General features: G+C 38.0%; 1 protein-coding gene and 1 long non-coding RNA gene across 8 annotated transcripts; both read right to left on the bottom strand.

Annotated features, from left to right (window-relative positions):
- Positions 1–1,450: 1,450 nt before the first annotated feature.
- Positions 1,451–17,898, bottom strand: LOC149534803 (uncharacterized). 6 transcript variants are annotated; one of them, XR_016357272.1, is made up of 6 exons: positions 17,802–17,898; positions 17,184–17,239; positions 16,905–17,111; positions 16,696–16,814; positions 16,467–16,531; positions 1,451–1,951 (listed from the first exon to the last, which is right to left on the bottom strand). It is a non-coding gene; the product is annotated as an uncharacterized LOC149534803 (long non-coding RNA). The 6 variants fall into 6 exon arrangements; XR_016357276.1 differs by having other exon boundaries at positions 16,905–17,016; XR_016357273.1 differs by lacking the exon at positions 16,467–16,531.
- Positions 17,770–22,847, bottom strand: LOC149534802 (putative pre-mRNA-splicing factor ATP-dependent RNA helicase DEAH5). 2 transcript variants are annotated; one of them, XR_016357271.1, is made up of 3 exons: positions 19,198–22,847; positions 17,969–18,619; positions 17,770–17,881 (listed from the first exon to the last, which is right to left on the bottom strand). XR_016357271.1 is itself a non-coding variant. In XM_089805414.1 (2 exons), exons 1-2 carry the CDS (start codon positions 22,443–22,445, stop codon positions 18,226–18,228), a joined length of 3,642 nt encoding a protein of 1,213 aa, XP_089661540.1. In that variant the 5' UTR covers positions 22,446–22,847; the 3' UTR covers positions 17,770–18,225. The 2 variants fall into 2 exon arrangements, 1 of the variants encoding a protein (XP_089661540.1); XM_089805414.1 differs by having other exon boundaries at positions 17,770–18,619.
- Between the last annotated feature and the right edge of the window lie 150 nt (positions 22,848–22,997).

Raw genomic sequence — 22,997 nt, 5'->3', positions numbered from 1 at the left:
GTGGAAAATACCTCCTACTTATCAATTGATGAGCTTAAAGGGCTTTCTAATGAATGGTTCATAAGGCACAGCACTTGGTGAAGGTTTTGCAAATGGGGTTGAAAGCAGAATGAGCCTAACCATGGAGTAAACTCCATAGTTATGCATGCTCAAGCTAGAATAGTACTAGGATGGGTGACCTCCCCAAAAGTCTTGGTGCTTCACCTCTATGAGCATCACCTAGGTCCAATGAGTGCTAAGTGTTCCATTTATTCTCATGAGAGATGGATTCTTGTGAATCACTACTCATGAAACATGAGTCAATGAGTTTGACTCAAAAACTATACAGTTAAATCATGATAGCAGTTCACAATTTGACTTGATGTGGAAAATAACTCCTACTTATCAATTGATGAGCTTAAAGGGCTTTCTAATGAATGGTTCATAAAGCACAATACTTGGTGAAGGTTTTGCGAAATTGCACGCAGAGTGAACTTAACCATGGAGGAAACTCCAAAGTTAAAGCACACTCAAGCTTGAGTAGTACTGGGATGGGTGACCTTCCCTAGATCCGATGAGTGCTTAAGTGTTCCATTTATTCTCACAAGAGATGGATTCTTGTGAATCACTACTCATGAAATATGAGTCAATTAGTTTGAATCAAAAACTACACAGTTATATCCTGATGGCAATATCACAATGTCACACTTACTTAGTGTTTGAACCACAGATTAGTTTCAGCTCCTATTTATTGGCTTTTAAATTAGGAAAACTTTGAAAAACGATGTATGAAACCTAATAAACAAGAAAAATAAACACACCTAGTCAATATTTCCTTGGCACGAGGATTTTGCTTTTGCTTGTCTAACTTAAGGTTGCATGAGGGGCAAGGAAAAAGCAGCTGATGCATATAAGCTACAGTACTTAAGGCTATCAGGGCCTTTTAAGGCGTTATTTGATAAGCCCATTACCACTGAAAAATGATATACTATCACAAGAACAAGTTTTTCCTTCTATTATTCTTTTTCTTAATTTACATTGCACAAGGCATCAAAGCCAACAACACACAAAAGTTGCAATCCTTCTTTACATTATCTCGAATTCCTGAGACATTATTTAATTAGACCCATTGCAACTAAAAATAAAAGCTATCACTATTCATACAAGCACAAAGTTTTTCCTTCTGTTTTTCTTTCTTGCTTCACATTGCAAAATGCACAAAAACTGAAGACACTCGAAAGCTGCAATCCTCCTCCAAGTTATCAAAGACTCCTGAGACAGTATTTAGCTAGCCCGTTGCTAAAAGTTAAAATCAATCACCAGTTGCAGAAATACACAGATCTTCCTTTTATTTGTGTTACTCGTGAAAAGACAAAATATAGAAAATGTACATAAGATTACAATCCTTTTTTGAACTAGCCTGAGACAGTATTTAGCTAGCTCATTGCTAAAAGTTAAAATCAATCACCAGTTGAAGGAATACACAGATCTTCCTTTTATTTTTGTTACTTGTGATAACACAAGGTGTCAAAAACATACAGAAAATTACAATCGTTTTTTGAACTATCTAGGATTCTGAGACATTTAAGAATTAGTTCATTGCCCTAAAATTTAAATATATTGGGCAATCACTAGTCATGCAAACACAAGAGTTTTCCTTCTATTCTTCTCACTTCAGGTCATGAGAGATGCAAAAGCATGCATTCACAAATATATTTAGTATTTATGAAAATTTATAAAATTAGCACGACTGATTTTCAGAATTCATCTATTTTGTACTTTGAAGTAGAAAACCTGAAGATCTGGAGATGAATGATTAAAGAAAATCATGAGCAAGAACTAGGTGTTGGTCTTATTCCCCTTCTATTCCTCATCCTTTTCCTCTCTTTTCCTCTTCTCTATTCATCGTCTTCTCATAGACGATTGCAAAGGAGCATACGGTAGCATAGTTCGCAGGCTTGGACTTGGTGAACTTCAAGTTGGCAAAAACATGAAAGCTTAGAAAGTACTAAAAATTAAAATCTCCTAAACAAATATATTATTTGTAGAAGTCATTTACCAAAAGCATTAAATTAAAAATTTGAAATCTTGAAAGAGGAAATGCATGAATTTATAGCAAAAACAAGTATAAATTGTATTTTAACCAGGATTTTACATACTCTGTCATTTTTACCCACATTGTTTTTCATTTATAAAAGAAACAAGAGTTCTACTTGTGAAAACCCACCCAGCCAAAAAAAAGAGAGTACTCGGAAACTCAAAGAGTACTTGCAGAGATTGAAAAACCACTTGGGTAGGGTCTTATAGGTAGGTTCCAGGTATGATGCACTCCCCCTCCTAGGTTTTCATTTTAGGGTTACACTTTTCTTTCATAATTTTTTTAGTAAAATTTGATCTTTTGTTTCCCTTGAAAACAAAGAAATCCTACCATCCCTGATGCTTGAGAAATGCCTAGCCATCCAAAGGCTGCCCCTCGAGACAGCTTGAGATAATCAAGGGTAACATTGAGAACAACTGTTGTACAGTCAATATTATTGGAGCACATTATCTCAGCTAGAAGTTCATTTATATTAGATGTGTTTAATGCATGGTTGGCTGACTCAAACTCAGAGTACTCCAAAAGCTGAAAATTTCCAACTCAAAGAACTCGGCAAAACTTCAACATTAAAAGAACCACTTAAATTTTTGGGGAGAATTTTCTATTCATTTAAAATACAACTATAAAACAATGAAACTCAGGGATGCATCCTCCTCGACCCTAAACCCACTCATTGCTGAGACAAGGATGAAATTTGCAAGTTGCCTTGATGTCACTCATTCTCCATTGAGTCGTCATTGGAATGCAAGGACATCCCAGCATTTCCAATACTTCATGGGGGACACATAGGCGCCCCTCAACCGTTTCAGGACATCTAACTGTTACCAAGTGGCACACAACTTTTAGTGTGTTTTTTGAAAAAAACTAAATTGCTTATTCTTTGCTTTTGGGTTCCATTGGAGCCCTACTTGTTTGTGGGGCCAATCTAGGCCCCTCCAAGCCTACAAAAAGCTTTGTGTGCGTCATTTTAACTCACACTTTCATTTCTCATTGGTTGCTACAACAAATAGAGAAGAGAGAATATGAGAAAAAAGACTGATTGGAATGAAAGTAGTGATTGCAAGTATAAGAAGAGTGACAAGGAGCAAGAGGAAGAAAAGCAGATAGATTCTTCAACTTCTTGAAGAGATTTCTCAAGCACAAGGTAACTATTTTATTTGATTTTTTTATTATCATTTGTAAATTCAGATTGTAATTATTTTTGCTCAATTTTGTTTCAAATTTCAATATATTATTGTTTTTTGTTGTTTCATTTTCTAAATCATACTTTATGTTGAACCTTGAGGGCAAAATACCCTCAAAAGTCAAAATTTTAAGTTTTGTAAGAAGTTTAATACTTAAAGAGTTTTAGTTTGTTTAACTAGGCTGAAAGAAAAAGTTTATTGAATTTATTTTCATTTCAATAAATGCAGTGTCACTAAGAGCTCCCATAATCATGATATGAGTGAGAATGAGATGGTAATTCATTCTCATGGTGCAAGTAAGCCAAAATGTAAACATATTGAGCATGGCAATGAGGTAGAAGCACATGGAGGGAACTAGAAGGCCAAACTAGTTCCATGGCTAGTGCACCAGTTGCAACAAATTGTGTCTTCGCTTTTGGCACAGTATACAAGGGGTCCTAATAATCCACAATCTCCTCTCGGACAAGTTGCATAAAACCTCAACACCAATAGGTGGTGGCATAAGGAAATGGAAATACAACATTTGTAATACAAAATAGTTTCGGAGCATCATTAGAATTAATGTAAACTTCATATTTTGGTCAGAAAAAGGTGTGTAAGCATGTAAATCTCTAAAGGAGGCTAGATATCAACACTACAAAATTGCACTCAGCCTACTTTGGAGACCAGAAAGCTTTGGGGTGTTCCAAAAGACAGTGAAGTTTTCCATGCCTACTAATTTGTCTTGTAGGCAATAGATTAGGACATTCTAACAATGTAGAGGCACTACTTTGTCTAGCAAGCAATAGATTAGGAATATTCAGCAGATGTAGGAGCAGCCACATTTTTTTTTGCGCACATTAAATCAAAGAGTAGGAATGATCTCAGGGTGAAACTCAAGACCTTCAACCACTTGTAGTGTTGTGGCTGAACCACAACAAGGCAAGGGGAAACAGAGGATGCAAAGTCATCCCATATCTGATTTGTTCAGTGTGCAGCTGAAGCAACAAATAGATGATATCATTGGAAAATCCTTCTTTGCCAATGGCATCCCATTTCATTTAGCTTGATCTCCATATTATAAGGAGATGATGTCGATGGTGGTGAGGAAGGATCATCATATGTGCCACCTGGTGACCACAACTTGAGGACCATGATCTGGATAACAACTATGCCAAGATTAGTGCATTGATAGAGATGATGAGGGCATGTTGGGGGGCTCTAGATGCAACTTAGTTATGGATGGGTGGACAGACATTAGGCATTTCCACTTGACAACTTCGTAGTTAAATGTTTGGATTATTCATTCTTTCTTGGGGTGGTTGATTATTCAAGGCATTGGAAATATGCTAATTTTCAGCTTGACATTCCTCAAGTGGCTATTGAGGAGGTTGGGTCACAAAATGTTGTCCAAGTACTGACAGATGCAGCAAGTCTGTAGAGTTGCAGGGAAGTTTGTCGCAGCAACATACAAACATATTTGGTGGAATCCACGTGTGCATGCCATGAACAATGCACTCAATGACATGGTAAAGATTGATTTGATCGAAGAGGACAGCAATGTAAGAGATGTGTAGACGCTTATATGCAAACCACCACACTTAACACACACTCTTCAAGAGCTTTGAAAAGGAGTTCTTGAGACTAATTGAGACCAAATATGCATCTTATTTCATTCTCTTGCAGAGAAATTTTTTAGTTGCAAGAACCATTACAACTCAAGGTTATGACAAATGATTGGAATTGATCGGATGAGTTAGGACAAGTCAAGAAAGAGGGTGAAGGAGATAGTGAAGAGTGATGCATTTTAGAGTAATGCAAAATACACAGTCTCTCTCACTGCTCTAGTTTTACAGGTCATCAGATATAGGGTGGAGATGCATTTGCCTGTTGATGTGAGTTTTGCTCCATCACAACATGCAGAATCAAGCTCCTAGCATCCCAAATGAAATAGCAAGCTTTCAAATCCTTGAATATGGATGCTCATATGCTAAACAATGTATATGGGTTGTGTATTCAAATGAAGCAACCTCAAGATTCCTTCTTATTGTAGACTTTTAATCAATTATAATGATGTGATATGGTGGCTATCACAGGGGGACTTACTTTGTTCATTCCATGGACACCAATTTGACTTTAACTTACTACAATCAAAGAACTACAAGGGAAAGTGTTTAGAAAGTTGATCTACTCCTAGAATATAAGCAACTGTAGATGTCTTTGTGACTCTACTAGACTTAGTTTAGCCATCAACATCAACCAAGCTAGAGCAATCTTCTAAATTAAATGTAAGATATTCAAACTACCAACATTCCATTAACACCATCCATCAATGCATATCAATGTGCAAGCAATAATCAAAGTTAGGTTCATAAATGTTATTTGACCACACAAGGCAAACTTACAATCAACACGCAACTAGTAGTTTGGTCTAAGAAAGTTCAACAAAAATGCATCTTAAAAATATCTTCCATTCAACTAAACACTACTACTAATCAACACGAAATCAAATATACTCTATGTAAGGAATTGAAGAAACAAAGCAATACTCCAAAGCAACACAATTAATCCACTAAGATGACCAATAATGAATCAACAATTACTTTGATAGCATTATGGCAACAATTTCAACAAGTCTTCTCTCCTACTCTACCTCTAATCTTATGAGTTACAAGTGAGAAGGCCCTAGCCTTCTATAGTTGTTCAATTACAATGAAGGGTAAAAGATCAATTCAAGATCAAGGGCCAAGATTGATACATTACAAACCCTAATTAGGATTGACACCACTATCATCCAATGACATTGAGGCACCACCCTATGGGCCAATAAAAAAATTTAAATTGCTTTTGAAAGTCAACGAGAAAATAGATAAGGTAGAGACCCTAGATGCCTTCCACGTGTACATTTAGCATAATATGATTAAATGTGTTCGAACTAGTGTAAATGGAGTAATCTGATTGGTTGAAGACAAATGGGCGCCACCTCAATATCCTTATCTCATAGATTTGATCAAGTCTTTGGTGATGAGAAAATATCTTTTAATACTCAATTTTATCAAGCCTTCAGTTGTGATGGCATATCTCCATTGTTTCGTCTCCTCAAATTTTCTCCGTCTTTTGAGAATCTTGTTACTGTCATAATTTTGAACTTGCTTATACTTGCAAACTTGGATTTCTAGAGGAAATTCCAATAGGGGAGATGATTTAGCCCACTCGTGGGTTTGCAAATTTGCTTTTTCTCTTTGTTCTTTGTTTTTTGAGCTTCATCTTTATTTTGATCTTGAACCACCTTCTCGCTTAAGTTATGAGCTTGATCTTGTAGCATCTATTTTTCATTGTTGTGATCATTGAGGATTTGCATGTTATCCATGTTCTGATCTTCTAAATTGTTTCAATGAGTGAATCTCAATTCAACCCTCCTCCTTCATAGATACCTTGCAAAAACATAAGAGATTTTATCAAGCCCACGAAATTGAGTATAAATATTTAAAAAATCAGAATTGTTTCATGATAAGAAATTGCCTCTAGAGCTTTAAATCGACTTTGTCCTCCACTTGATGAAGAATTATCAATTTTCTAAAGTTTATTTTTCTAAGCTCTCCCCAGATTTATCTTTTTAGCACAACTCTATTCTGATTTGCTTTGTTTTTCTAGCCCAGATTTCCCTCTTTGCAATCTTCAAGTTCTGATTTTGCTTGCAAAATTAAAGATTTATCCTTCAAACCCCTTCTCCAAGATCAATATTGTAGTCATTCAAATTGCCTCCACTTTTATTGGGAAATCGCCGCTCTTGAGATTATTATGAAGTAATTGGTAAAATACTTGTTTGTTATTAACAAAGACTAAGAGGTCATTATATACAAAAGAGTGGAACAATGTTTCCTTAGGAAAAGATTGTAAAGAATAGAAACATTCTATTCTAGCTGAAAGAAAGCTAAAAAGCTACAGCGAACTAAAGCTAACTAAATATATATAATAGATTACAATTAACTAATAATAGACGATTATCTATTATCGTAATACCCTCCCTTAATGGCTAATCTATCTATAACACCAACATGTCCTCTAAATTTGATAAACTTATCAGGACCAAGAGGCTTGGTGAGAATGTCTGCAGTATAATCTGTAGTAGGAACATACTACAAATCTACAGTCCCGTCTTCAACCAAATGTCCGACGTAGTGACAGTGAGCATCCACATGCTTGGTTCGTTCATGGAAGACTTGATATTGTGCTAACTTGATAATGCCTTCGTTGTCAACAAACAAAGTAGTCGGTCCTACTGGTGACATCTGCGTATCCCCAAGCATCCAACGAAGCCAAATAGCTTCACATCCTACCTTAAACAATCCCTATGTATTCGGCCTCTATAGAGAAGAGAGAAACTACCTGCTGCTTCTTGCTGGTCCATGTGATTGCATCGGATCCCAAACTGAACACATATCCAAAAGTTGACTTTTTATCATCAACAAAGCATGTCTAATCCGAATCTGTGAACCCATTGAGTTTAGGATTAGAACTTCGAGAGTATAGAAGCCCATCATCTGAAGTGCCCTTCACATAACAAAGCACACGCTTTGCTGTCATCCAATGATCAACCTTAGGAGTTGTCATAAAGCAAGAGATGTAGCTGGCTATGAAGCTGATGTCAGGACTAGTAGCAGAGAGGTAGATGAGGTTGCCTACTAGTTGCCTATATGTAGTATTATCAATGGAATGAGAATCAAACTTTGCAGCTAACTTGAGACCTTTCTCCATAGGTGTAGATGCAAGCTTGCAATCCTGCATACGGAATTTGTCTAACAGGACCCTGGCATATTTGGACTAAGAGATGAATATACCAGAAGAATGTTGCCAACCCTCAACACCTAGGCAATAATGCATGAGACCAAGGTCAGTCATATAAAAAGACTAGCATAAATCATGTTTGATTCCATGAATCAAAGATGCCAAACTGTCAGTGATGATCAAGTCATCAACATAAATGACCAGAAGGATGATGTCACTATCAATAGTCTTGATGTACAAATTTGAGTCTAAAGAACTCCTCTAGAAGCCTTGATCAATGAGGTACTTATCAATTTTTATGTACCATGCCCGAGGGGCTTGCTTCAAGACATTGAGAGCTTTTACCAATCTAAGAACCTGATGGTCTTTACCAGCAACCTTGAAATCAAGACGCTGCATCATGTAGACTTTTTCATGGAGATCACCACTCAAGAAAGCACCCTTGACGTCCATCTGATGGACCTTCCAACCAAACTGTGTTGTCATGGCTAGGACTAATCTAATGGTGCTCATTTTTGCAGGAGCAAAGGTCTCCTTGTAATCAATGCCTCGACACTGAGAAAAGCCCTTCGCAACTAAACGAGCTTCATACTTATCAAAAGTACCATCCAATTGATATTTGATTTTGTAAACCCATTTACAGTCAATGGATTTCTTCCCTAATGGAAGATCAGAAAGAACCCAGGTGTTATTCTTCAACAGGCTCTGGTGTTCAGATGTCATGGCATGTTCCCACTCTAGAATTCCTTTAGCCTCAGAGTATGTTTGAGGTTCAAACGCACTAAGAATGTTGGCCATGAGAGAAAAGTTAACAGACTCTGTAGGTTTGCTCTTTTTCCGAGCAGTTCTCCCATCAATGAGCTCACAATCACAAAGACCAGCAAGTGTCTTAGCCCACCACTTAGGCCGAAGAGGAGGACCAACATTAATATCGGGAGATGCTTAGTGATCAAGCTCCTCATCAGAAGAATCAAGATCAAACTCAGGTGAAGCATCTACAAAGCGAGGTGATCCTGCAAGAGAAGCTGGAGGATTTTGTACAAGGATCACTAGTATAACTGGAGCTGCAAGAGCCCTCCCATCAAGTGGACCAAATGGAAGCCTAACTCCCAAATCATGAGCTTTCATAGGATGGTCTGTTGGATCAGGAACAGGAGAAACGGGCATGAATGGTCCTTTTGCTCATCAAATACTACATCACGACTGTAGATGATACGAGATGTCTCAACATCGATCAATCAGTAGGCTTTGTGAAGACTACTATATCCAGCAAGCATGTGTTTCTGACTTTTGGCATCCAACTTGGTGCATGACACATTAGGGACCCAAACAAAAGCAAGGGAGCCAAAACCTTCAACTAACTGATTCTAGGTTTGCGACCTAACAAGGCCATTGTGGGTGACCGGTTCAAAAGATAAACTACAGCGTTGACTGCTTCTACCCAAAACTTCTTCGGAACATGTTTGTGTTCGAGCACAAGTTGAGCCATCTCGGTGATTGTTTTGTTCCATTGTTCAACTACACTATTCTATTGTAGTGTGTGGAGTGTGGTTAACTGGCATTTGATGCCATGAGTATCCAAGAAGCTAGAGAAAACATTAGACCAAAATTCCCCCCCATTGTCTGATCTAAGAGTAATAATAGATTTCCTAGACGCTTTTTCAACTAAAGGTTTAAACTTTTGAAAAACAGGAAATGCATTTGATTTTTTTAGGAAATACACCCACATTTTTTTGCAGAAATCATCAACAAACAAACAACAAAAAATACTTGGACCCAAGAACAGAAGAACTGGCCATAGGTCCGCAGATATTGGCATGAACAAGTTGAAGTATGTGAGAAGCTCGCCATAAATCGTCACTAGTGAAAGGTGTGTGATGTTGCTTCCCAGCCTGGCATGGATCACAGACTCCAAGCTATTAAGTCTGAATCTCTGGCAATCCAAGAACAAGCTCATCTCAAGCAAGCTAAAAGACATAATGCACATTTAAGTGCCCATATCATTGATGCCAAAGTGTGCTAATAGAAGATCGTCGAGCAGCCATTGCTAAGTCTCCAGAATCACCAAAATCAGTAAGTCGAAAAAGACCATGATCCTCAAGACCCACTTCAACAGTAGACTGAGTCGCCCTATCAGTGATGGTGCACTGATGTGAGCTGAAGGTGACATCCAAGTGTGGAGAATGTCGAGTAACTGACTGACTAAGAGTAGATTTAGTTCCAACCCTAGAATGTAGTACACATTAAGGAAAATGAGATTCCTCTCAACAAACTGAATCTGAATATTGCCTTTGCCGACAACAGTGTACTCTTTTCCACTACCAAAAATAACAGAGCTGAATAAGGCCAGTAAGTCAGTAAACCAGTCTCTGCGGTGAGTGAAATGACGAGAGGCACCTAAATCAATGTACCAAGCAAATGACTTCACATGATCTGCAGGTCTTTTAGCCATGAAAGCGTAAAAGGCAAATTATGTCTGCTCAAAGTGCTCTGCACTATTCGCTTTGGCTACGAACCTGATTGCTTAGATTGTGCAGCTAAACGTTTCTGATATTCAACCTTCATGTGCCCAAACTTGTGGCAGTAGTTGCATTGAATGTTCTTCTTCCTAGAGCAATCTGATGTGGGAGCAGAAGACTTTTGCTAAGACGACTGCTGAAACTTTCCTTTATCCTTATGAAAGGATTTAGCAACAAAGATTTGCTCTGTGGAAGGTGGACCTAGAACTGCTACCAAACTGTTGTTTCCGCCAATCTTGCTGAAGCTAAAGTGTGCAGAGATCAGTGAACTTCATATCAACACCAAAAGATATGATGTTGAGAGTCTCAATAAAATGCCCATAGGACTTCGGTAAACTCGGAAGAGTGATAACCACAATATTCTCTTCCTCCATCTTGCAATCGATGGCAGGCAACTGATCATGAATATCCTAAATCCATGATAATAGAAAACAGAGTGTTTTTCAAAAAGAAAGCTCTACTTTTATCAGAAGTCTCGTAAAGACCTTTGAGATATGTTCATTTCTCAGCACTTGTCTTGTCGGATGGAATATGCGAGAGTTGATCATCAGCCAAGGATAATTTGAGAAGCATCAATGGCTCTTGATTATACAAATCCCAATTATCCTGATCAATACCAGGAGCAAGCGGACGTTTTGTAACACCCAGAACAAGTTGATTGGTGTTCCAATATTCAAAAATTGCGATGATCCACTGCTTCCAAGTGCCATAATTTTGACCATTGAATTTGAAGTTGTGCTTGAGCAAAATGTTCGTCAGAGATGCCATGGCACATTTTTCAATTAAAAAATGTGAAAACCTGTGTAGACACATTCTTCGAGGCAAAAAACAAAATACCCAAAAAATTTGGAGAGTGACCCAAAAGAGAGCTCAAAAAACCCAAGAGGAATGTTGTCAATTCTCAATCCGCTGGTTCGAAAATTGAGGCACAAAAATCGAGGCACCCAGAAAAATCTGACAACCTAATTGAGCTCTCAAAAACCCACCAAGAATCAAAAATCAAAATAAATTTTCAAGCTTAAAAAACTATGGTTTCAAGTAAAAAACCAAGTCAACAGCCATGTAGGTCAAAACAATAGAAAAATGGCGGATTAGGACAGAACTTGTCGATTTTTGTTGCAAAGCTTGACTAGAGGCAGAGACGGCACTAAAGAATGTTGAAGATGTGGAGATTTAACTCTACAAACGGCATAAAATGCAAGTTTGAGGTCTGAGAGCCATCTATAGTTCAAAAACGCCACAAAAATGACCTCTTTGTGCAGTGGTTTTTGAACGCTGCCGTAAAAATGCGATTGCAGGAGAAACATATCCAAAAATGTCACAATTTCTCAAAAGTTGGGAACGGCATACACGAATGTCTAAGGACGTGTTTGTAATGGATGACGCAAAAATAAAGGCTGAAACCCACAATTGCATGCCACGATTTCATACCATAACTTTAGATCGCCTGCTTGAAAGAAAATAACGACAGTTGCAGACTAGCATTCGAATTTCTCAAGGCAAAAACATTAGGTCAGTTGTAGAGAAATTGACTAAAATAATTTCGAAGAAATTTAAACAAATAATTTAGAAAGAAATTATAAATTTTGTTGAAAAAAATTTAAGTATTGGCTCTTATACCATATTACGAAGTAACTGAAAAAATACTTGCTTGTTATTAACAAAGACTGAGAGGTCATTATATACAAAAGAATGGAACGATGTTTCCTTAGGAAATGATCGTAAAGAAAAGAAACATTCTATTCTAGCTGAAAGAAAGCTAAAAAAGCTATAGCTACCTAAAGCTAACCAAATATATACAATAGTTTACCATTAACTGATAATAGACAATTATCTATTATCCTAATAGAGATAAGTTCGTTTCTTTCTATTTGACAGTTCGATTTGCTTTTGGACTTGTGATAAAATGAATTTATTTGCACTCCCTTCAATAGGTGTTTCAAGGCCAAGAGTGATGATCTTTGGCTCGGACGACTTGTCCATTATTTGGCCAATCAAACGAATTTATTAAACAATTTGAATTCTGCTAATGTGGCTGACTTATTCATTGTAAAAAATTTATTGAAATTGTCATTCAGCAATCTGAATTGCTCAAGTTATCCAGCCTTATATTTTTGAAATGAAATTGATTTCCACTTCATTGTTTGTTTTTTTCTCATCAACTTCAATCGATTTTTTCACATTGAGCACTCATTGTGTTTGGGCGGAGGTTTTATAAAGTTAAGATTATAAAACTTGTGTTTCAGAAAATTCTGCCCTTAGAATTGCAGTTAAATTATCTTGCTATTTGATCTCCATTTGAAAGGAAAGGCAACATTATACAATTGTTTTTATTTCCAAACTCCTAATCTTCTCTAGATCATGGTGCAAATTTTGAAAAGTTTGGATTTGACTTGGGCAGAAATCCCAAGATGTTGAGATTTTTAATCCTAAATATGGAGAACTTTCACCGTAATTTGGGGTTTGTGCATCTCCCTTATTTGTAAATTTTGATCAACTTTCTTGACTGAGTGATATCAACTTCTCATTTCAAACTTCATAGAGTCCAACTTTGGTTTTTACTTTGAAACTCATTGTATCATTATGGGAGACATGGTGATAATCCTAAGATCTTGAGATTTAGGAACTCATTTTTTTCTGATTTCACTTCATTTTTTGCTAAAAAAACTTGTTCTTTCAAAATCTCATCAAAGTTGCCCCTGTAACTTCATTTTTCATCATCTTGACTCATTTTGAGTTGATAGCTTTCATCAAACTCTCCATTATAGCTGGGTCAAATTTTTGGATTCTTTGGATTTTTCAAAGGTGGAAATCCTAGGATCTTGAGATTTTTGACCCTCTACTTCACATATTCATTTTGTCAATCCAAGTTTTCAACGGGTTTCCCACTTCTCATCCACAATTTCATTATTCCCATTAGCTTGGAGACAAGATCTCACCTTAGGCAGCCTTTAGGCTTAGGCAGAGATTTTTAAATCTTAGAAATTCCAAGAGGCAGAAATCCCAAGTTTTGGAGATTTCTCATCTCGAATTTGCAAGTTAACTCTCAATCATTCACTTCGATTTCTTCAGCTTATAGGGTAAAATGATTTATATAAAAGATAACATTGATGTCTAAGTTTTTTTATACTTTAGTCATAGATGGAAAGCTCACTAAATACTCAATGAGTTTCAAAAGCCTGCCAAGTAAACAGCAAATTTTTGCAAAAAACTCGGTAAGTCTTTAAGAAAAACTCTTTTTTTCTTTTCTTTTTTAGTTTTTCTTAGGTTTTTTTGTTAAAAACAAAAGGCAAAAAGCATATATATATATATATATATATATATATATATATATATATATATATATAAAGAGAGAGAGAGAGAGAGAGAGAGAGAGAGAGAGAGAGAGAGAGAAGCCATTAATGTTTGTGATTTATTAATGCCCTACTTGCAACTGGTGAAGAGAAAAAAATGAATAGGGAGAGGGCAAGATTAGCTATGAGGGCAGCCATAGCTAAAACTCAAGGTGCTCCTATTCTTTTTTAGGGTCCCTCTTCTAGGACTAGACCCTCTCCCTTTTATTTTAGTAGAACTAGGAAGAGGAAGATGTGATTGTAATGATGTATTCACTTCTAGTTTGACACAAACTATTTTCTATTTTGCTTCTCATCATCAGCATAGCGCATGAGAATGTGATTTGTACCCACTTTGTATTTACATATACATCTAAACTCTACTTGTTTCTTTTGTGTTCTCTTTAATTAACTCATTGGATGCATCTTCTCATTAAAGTTTGCAAAAAAAATGTATTTTAAATTAAATTTAAGTTGTTTTTTTGGTTCCTGAGCTTTTCCCCGACTCTTTTTAAAAAATTGGCCGAATTTCTCCCAAGTGTTTTTTTATGAGCTTGCCGAGTTTTTGCCAAGTGAGAGTTTTCCATCTATGCTTTAAGTTATATTTCATATAAATACTATCATAATGTTTGAGAGTGGTTTCAAGTTCATAGGAGAAATAAATAAATGAACACTTTAGATTTTGGGAGATTCTTAAAAAAAATTCCAAATAGCCAAATCTCAAGAATCAACACACCTCCATCGGTGCTATCTTCTCCAACCTTTCCTAACTTTCTATGATGAAATTGAAACTGAAACAAGGATTTTCAAAAGATTCTAACCAATTTCATCACAAATCCCTTCATTTAGCTTCGCCTCCCGAACTAGCTTTAGCCCAAGTCTCGATCATATTCTGATTGACTTGACTACCCAACGGGCAAAAGTTGCTCAAACTCATCTCTCAAACTTGGAGAGTTGAAAACTATCACCAAGATGACCTAACACCACTACCCATGCCAAAGCAAAAAAGAGGGGGGTCCCATTTGCAATGGAACAATGGTGTGAAAACCTCACAACACTACCCTTGAAGAGGTGTATGAGTCCATCATTCTATGCTTGATCAAATGAGGGTTGTTGTACAAGAGTACCCCACTTTAGCATTCTAAAATGAGCACATTCAGCCAATCATTCAGCACAGATGGGACAGCCTGAATACTCCCTTGCACATGGCTGCTTATGCATTGAATCCAAAGTGGTACATTGCTAGGCTTGGTAGAGTTGCACCAATTTAGGTTGATGACATGAAGAGTTCTTTAGTTGGATTGATAGGATATATTATGCTGAAACTACTGGTAAAATCACACTCAGTGGATGAAATTAGCCACTCTTAGGAATTATTCAAGTGCAGCAAAGGCAGATATGAGTACTATGAAACAGGAGGACAAAGTTTTTTGGTGCAATTGTCATAAAAAAAAATTCACTGGCCATCTATCTGCTACCTCAGGTTTCTAGTTCTTCAGCTTCGAAGAGGAAGTTGTCTACTTATAGCTTCATCCACTCACTTAAGAGGAACAAACTTACCACTAGGAGAGCAAAGAAGTTAGTGGTTGTATATAGTGGCTTGTTTATCACTCACCACAAGATGTGTGTGTACAAGGAGAGCCAAGCAGCACAATGGAATGTAGAACCAAAGGAGCCATCACAAATTGATGAGGAGGAAGATGCAACGGCTTCAAATCTAGGGTTGGTTGGTGTTTGTTTGGCATATCTTGACAATGAAAGTCCCAGTAGTTCTAGTCATGAGAACTTTGCCTTGAGCGGTAATTAGATTCGAAACCTCCCTTCATTACATTTTGACAATTTGTACTTGTTTTGATATCATGCTACTCATTGTAATAATATCTATGATAATGTTGACATAATAGAAATCTTCCGTGTGCTGATTCGACAATTTGAAATTTTATGTAGCATTGAGTATTCTAATTTTTATTTAGTGATATTCAAAATTCAAAAGTTCAAAGTTCATTGTTCAATGTTCAAGTATTAGATATTTAGTATTTGGCATTTTAAATTTCGCTATTTTGCTTCTTAATAATCTTGTACATCTTTTGAGTTTTCATAGATAGCATTTTAAGTACTATCTGCATGTAGTATATTACTATATGGTATATACAGCACCACTGGAGGGAAAACTATGCTATAAAATGTATCAAATACGTTTGGTAAAGGTCTAGGGGCAACGCCCGCAGCAGGGTCAAGGGGCAGGTGCCCCATCAGCAAGCCCAGGTGAAGACTTCAAAACCACAAAAAAATTTATGTGCACATCATTTTCATAATTTTTTAAATGGCAAAAACCAAAGCTTTTCAAGCATTAACTACATTTTTTCTTTTTGCTGGCGCAGGGGAGTCAAGTCATCAGACTTCACAATTTTTTCAAAAAAGCAGCATCTTTTCTGGTGAGTTTAACTTGTGATTACTTGGGAGCTAAAAAAGTTAGTGTGGACTCAGTAACTGACCATGTTTGCAATCTATGACTACAGCAATTATTAACCTAGGTGCAGAAAGCAACTAGTGTACAGCACCAATTGTCTCAGCTAGTCATTCACACCTGTTACATTAGTTCTGATGTAGCTATATGACAGTGAATCGAAATGAGCTGACCTGAAAAAAGCACTGATAGCCAGTGGCATTTAACCAATAAGCCCAAAAGATTGATTGAGATCATGGTTCACCAATCAGAAAAGAAAAAAAATAGTGTCTTAAATAAAATTGGCACGTAACCACACATAATCCAATAGATAAAATGTGCTTTCTGCTGTACTTATCAGTATACACACATAGCATTCGACGAGGATGATAACGCGGGGCCTCTAATGCAGCCTCAAACTGGTGAGGAGATTGACATTTTGCATATCAATATCTGCAAAACCTTGACTCATATGGGCTGCAACTGCCTCTGCACAAAAAAAGGGCACAAATCAAATATAATCCAAACAAAATTACATTTTCTGTAACTGACAAATCAAGATAACCAACTGTTGCAAACCTGGTTTTGCATATAGAAAGACACCCAATTCTTACAGAAGCTGGAGTTACATGGTTCATCAGCAACTGATTTTCATTTATTGGGTTCTTCAGTGCATTGAGCATGTGATAGCCTTCATTTGGATTCAAAATTTTATTTTTCAGTTTTACTTATGCAAAAATGATGCACTCGATGATGGCAGTTGCCAGAATTTGGAGGACTTGAGTCCTGTAGAGTAATTGAAGGAATTATATAAGCTGCTAATTCTCATAATAATTAGTATAGCTGAAGGTGGTTCACCTGACAGTTGAGAGAATTTTCTGGTAGCAATTGGTATAGATGACTGTGGCTTGTAGCTTTGACCCATTGAAGAAAAAATGGCAACAGGTTAATGCTAAACTAGGAACTACAAAAGCGACCTTGTTACTCTTTCTACTTTCTTAGAATAAGTTGACCATTTTAATATTTCCACCCAGTTCTCAAATGTAGATGTGATGTGACAACTAGTAGACATATAGTACATAATTAAAAAACATCTGACAATTTTGGTTGCAATCTCCCATTGAAATAAGAGCATCAAAACTACTAAGAAGCCTGTCTGGCAAAAATTCATCTGCAAGTGAACAATTGATAATGCACTTTCTCATTTCTAGCTAATTAAATACAATGTAGTTTAGACAGTTTTTTTCCATTAAAATTAGCAATTGTCAAGACTTTGTCTAATTGTCTTTAGTTGTGTAGTTGTTGGCCTTAAGACCAAGAAAAACAGATCCCAATAAACACACAAATCTAGTATGACTACAGCAAACAACATAGTGTACAATGCAAGGTTATCTAACAGATATAAAAGATCTTTCAAACATTTCCTCATGCCAAATCGAGTGGCTTTAAGACCTATAAAAGTATACTTCATATTACCAGATAAACGTGGGAACAAATCTTGCATATTCAGGGTTCCCAGAAGCTTGACAGATGCTCTCACTAGTTTGGACTTGGCACTGCAGTCCGTTTCCATACAAATGTCAAAAATACTTGGCAGAAACTACACAAAATGCATTTAAAAGGAGTTCTTAACCCCAACATACCTGATTTTAGTAAGAAAGCTAATACCGATTATTATTTCCTGCTCTTGAATCGCTTGCTTGTGCTATGACACAAACACAAACTCAAACACATCGAACATGAAAATTCTCCTTTATCAAAGAGATTCAATCTTTGAATCAGTTCTGATATTTTGACATCCAAATTTGCAAAATTGGTCGCATACTATTGCAAAGGAAGCAAGATTCTTTTAATGGATATTTTCAGCCCACAAGTATACATATTTTTAAACAAGAATCCTCTACGCACGGCGCTTGCTGAGACGCCATGAGTTGGGTTCATGATAACGGTCATAAAGAGGCTCAACACGCTCCTGACGCTTACGCTTGCTTAATTTGGTAGGATCAGCTACTTTGAAAAATCTTGGTGCCAAATCCACCAGCCATTTTGGATCAACAACAGTTACCTCCCTCATGTACTCTTTGGTAGTCATTACAAGTTCATGATAGATCACCCAGTCAGGCTGCCTTTGGAAAAGTGCACTGCTAGGATGAATATAGACTGGCTGATTCTCAACCAGAGTTCTATATCCTTCCTGAGGATCCTTCCTAGCTGCATGGAAGAAATACCCTGCAGCAATTGCCTTCCTAATCTTAGTAAAGTTCCTTCCAGCACTCACAACATCTAGCTTATACCTGCGAATCACAAGTACCTTAGAATCCCAACAACCATCAAATTTCATCAATCCAGAAACTGCAAGCATACTGTGTTTGCAGAAACAGATACACTATATGCATACTATATTTGCAGTAACAAATACACTATATGCCTACTGTATTTGCAGAAACAGATAACACTATATGCATACAATATTTGACTTTTAGAACCCCAACAACCATCAAATTTCATCAATCCAGAAACTGCAAGCATACTGTGTTTGCAGAAACAGATATACTATATGCATACTGTATTTGCAGTAACAGATACACTATATGCCTACTGTATTTGCAGAAACAGATAACACTATATGCATACAATATTTGACTTTGGTCATATGTCATTGTGGAGGTAAAATTACAATTCATAAATTATAAAAAATGTCACAATTGGGCAATAAGTCCGGCAAGCACAAATAAATTTAGAGCATTTTCTAGAGCATAATGCTAAGTGCTAAACATTTCCACTCGCAAATAATAAATTACAGCCAAAAACTAAATGTCACAATTTGATAGACATTAAATAAACAAATACACCAAGCATATCAATAACATACCTATCCATAATGGTGAGTAACTGTTTTCTCACATCCTGCGCCCTTCTTAAAGACCGAGACTGAACAAAGTTTTCAAAACACCAGGGCCCTGAGAAGTTCTTAGCCTTCCAGGCCTCGTACACTGCCAACAAAGTTAAATGGTCTCCTTCTGGCTGGAAAAACTTCGCTCTTTTCTGATCAGCCTGAGCCTGCTTCTCTCGTGGCCTGTAGAAAATGTTTTGTGTCTGAAGCATAGCTATAATAGTTAAGATCTCATCACTGCAGCCCAGATCCACACTGGCAAGGAGCATTTTTGAGGCAGGAGGCTCTAATGGAAATTCCGCCATCTTCCTTCCAAGCTTAGTTAAAAGACCTTCCTCGTCCAAAGCCCCTAAGCTGTACAGTTGTTCCATTGCCGATATGAGAGCTTGAGGAGGAGGGGGGTCCATAAAATCGAAAGACAGGAGGTCGTTGATCCCCATGGCTTTCATATTAAGAGTAGTAGTACCAAGATTGATCCTCTGTATTTCTGGCACAGTTGTAGGCAACATCTCATTACGATATGCACTTTCCGTATACAGCCGATAACACTTCCCAGGACCTGTACGACCAGCACGACCAGCTCGTTGCTTGGCTGATGCTTGAGAAATTGGGGTGATGACCAGAGAGTCCAGTCCAAGCTTAGGGTTGTACACATTTTGCTTAGCGAAACCAGGATCCACAACGTAATAGATTCCATCGATTGTAAGAGAAGCCTCAGCAATATTGGTAGCAACAACCACTTTCCTTTTACCTGGGGGAGCAGGATCAAAAATTCTTGACTGCATCTCACTGGGTAGAGCACTGTATACTGGCAATATGATTAGTTCAGGAACGTTCTTCCCAAGCCCTTTCATTCGCTCATAAAGAATCTGACACGCAGTATCAATTTCCTCTTGGCCAGTTAAGAAGACGAGGACATCACCTTCGGGTTCTGTCAAATGAATCTGCATAACTGTGATCAATGCAGCATCTAGATAGTCACTCTCCGGTTGTTTGGTATATAATATCTCTACAGGAAAAGTCCTTCCAGGAATAGTGAAAATATTGCAGTTAAAGAAATACCCTGAGAATTTTTCAGCATCCAAAGTGGCAGAGGTGACAATTAACCGAAGATCAGGGCGACGTCTGATCAACTGCTTCAGCAGCCCAAACAAGACATCAGTGTGAATTGTTCTCTCATGGGCCTCATCTAGCATCACTACTGAATACTGTGACAATTCTTCATCAATCAAAATTTCTCTAAGAAGCATGCCATCAGTCATGTATTTGATAACAGTTTCTGGCCCAGTGCAATCTTCAAAACGGATGGCATATCCGACCTCCTCTCCCAATCGACATCCAAATTCCTCTGCTACTCTTTTTGCCACAGACATGGCTGCCACTCTACGAGGTTGCGTACAGCCAATCTTACCTCTAGTTGTGTAGCCGGACTCTGCCAAATATTGGGTTACCTGAGTTGTTTTTCCCGATCCAGTCTCTCCAATAACGACAAGAACCTGATTGTCATTTACTGCCTGGATTAATTCCTTCTTCAATTTGTATATGGGAAGACTCTGTCTTTGCTCCTGAATTGATAGCTTTGAGCGCTGTCCATAAGTTGGTGCTTTTCCTAAAGCATCTTTCTTCCACTCGGGCATATCATAAGCAGAAAGGCCCACACCTCTCAACTCCTGTGCGAGATGTCTCTCACCCGTTTCTGGCATTGGGTCCTCCCATGGACGATTCAAGTCTTTTGGAATTGAGTCCAACATGGTTCTCTGCTGCTGTTCCCTAAGTTCCCTTCTTTCCTTGGCAAGGGCAGATTGCGTCATGGCTGCTCTCTGTAGTGACCCATCAGGATTCTTAACAATTTTTACTGGTGAAACATCAATAGAGTAGCGCGTCTGCCCCTGTAAAAATGCAGGCTCATCTTCATTCAATTCTATCTCGAGCTCTTCCTCGGCGCCCTCCTCCTGATAAAGAATGCCATCGCCATCATCGTCGTACATAGGATGCTCTCTTGCATCCAAAACCCCAGCTGCAATCAACTGTTTAGCTTCCCACTTTTCTGGCGAGCTCATCCTTTTGAGGGGTCTTCTGGAAGGCAAGTTTTCATCCTCCTCTACAATTGTTATACCTGAAAGGCCCGTTCTCTTCGTGCTGGGGCGATTAGAGCTAAGAGGATTCGCTCTTAGTGCATCATCTTCCGAGGGTTTCTTCATAGGCAAGAGATCCTGACCCGTCTTCTGATCCACATCTCTCATGGAAAGACTCAACTTCTGTCCTGACATTGATATCACCTTCACCCAAACTTCCTGATCTCTCTTCACAGCTTCCTTGGCATTTGCCACTCTGCGGTTTGCAATTTGCTGAACATGAACCAAACCCTCCTTCCCCCTAAATTCATTCAACTGGACAAAGCAGCCTGTATCCATCACTCTCGACACCCTTCCCAGATACACCCCGAACAATTCAGGCTCTGTCGACCTTTTCGCTGGCGGTGGTGGGTTGTAGGTCTTCTGCTCATCCCTATAATCATCACCTTCTTCCTGCTTTCTCCTATCGCGGTTATACTCATCTTCTTCTCCCTTTCTCCTATCGCGTCTATACTCGTCAACTTCTTCCTTTCTCCTATCGCGGCTATACTTATCCCTCTCGTCAAAACCCTCTCTAGTCCTGTTCATGTCTCTATCTCTGCTGTAATCCCTGTGCTTCCGTTCATCTCTTGTGCTCCTGTCATCATAATTATCTTCCCTTCTTTTATAATCTCTATGATATCCATCGCTGCCCCTCGTATGCCCCCTATCCAAATCTCGATCATTATTACTGTGCGAGCCTTTTTCTCTCTTCCTATGATCGTGCCTTTCCTTCCTGGTCTCTCTGTCGATTTCCTTCTCGATTTCTTTAACTCTGTGCCGGTTATCGGCCACTGCAAGCCCAGGGAATTCTCCTGGTTTCTTGCTCTCTTTGGCTTTAACGTCCGTTTTGGGTTTCGGAGGAAGAATTGCATGGATGATGGTAAGCAGAGTGCTGACAAAATACAAGGGTAATTCAGCACCATTTTCCTTGAGAGAAGCTTGGAATTGATCGACATTGAGGCTCTTTTGCCCTAGATCAGTTATAAACTCAGCTAATACCTTATCAGCGCATCCCACGTGCGCCTCCAGCTCTGTGCAAACCTTGGAAACCAAGGATAAATACTCCAGTTTCTTCAATCCATCTTCCTTTTCCTTAATCCCTACTTCCATTTCTACACTTGTGCCTTGTGCCCTGTGAATGCTCTGCGAAATCTCTTGTCAAATGTGTAGGTGAATCCAAGCTGAAACCTTCGCAGGCTAATCAAACCCTCCAAGAAATTAGTGCCAATCAACTTAGCAAGACAATAGACAAAGAGTAATGCCAGATTAGTTTACCTTACCAAAATTGCAAGCCTTGCCAAGGCCAATGAAACCCTACAAGATACTAGCGCAAATCAATTTAACAAGTGCAATGGCAGATTAGTTTGGCTTCTGGATTTCTCCTATAGATCCAGTCTCAAGCTTTAAAAAGGGTAATCGACCGTTTAAGTGGTAGTCCTTAATCTTGGCTAAATTGACTAGAGCTAAAAGAGCTGTAGTCCCGGCCTTTTGCAGAGAAGAGGAGGTTGTGTTTTTTTTCCTAGTTAAAGCTAGTGGTAGAATGCAAAAGAGACAACATGAAGGTCCTTGTTTTTTCCAATTTAGTAATTAAACAAGAGACGCGATGTGTCATAGTTCTTTAGTTCCTGTCTAACGCATAATGGAAATTAACATTGTTAATGC

This window comes from Cupressus sempervirens, chromosome 10 (assembly GCF_028749045.1).
Source record: "Cupressus sempervirens isolate cs-2001-9-10 chromosome 10, ASM2874904v1, whole genome shotgun sequence".
Taxonomy (NCBI): domain Eukaryota; kingdom Viridiplantae; phylum Streptophyta; class Pinopsida; order Cupressales; family Cupressaceae; genus Cupressus; species Cupressus sempervirens.
The sequence above is the reverse complement of the archived record's forward strand: the minus strand, read 5'-3'. Positions and strand labels throughout refer to the sequence as shown.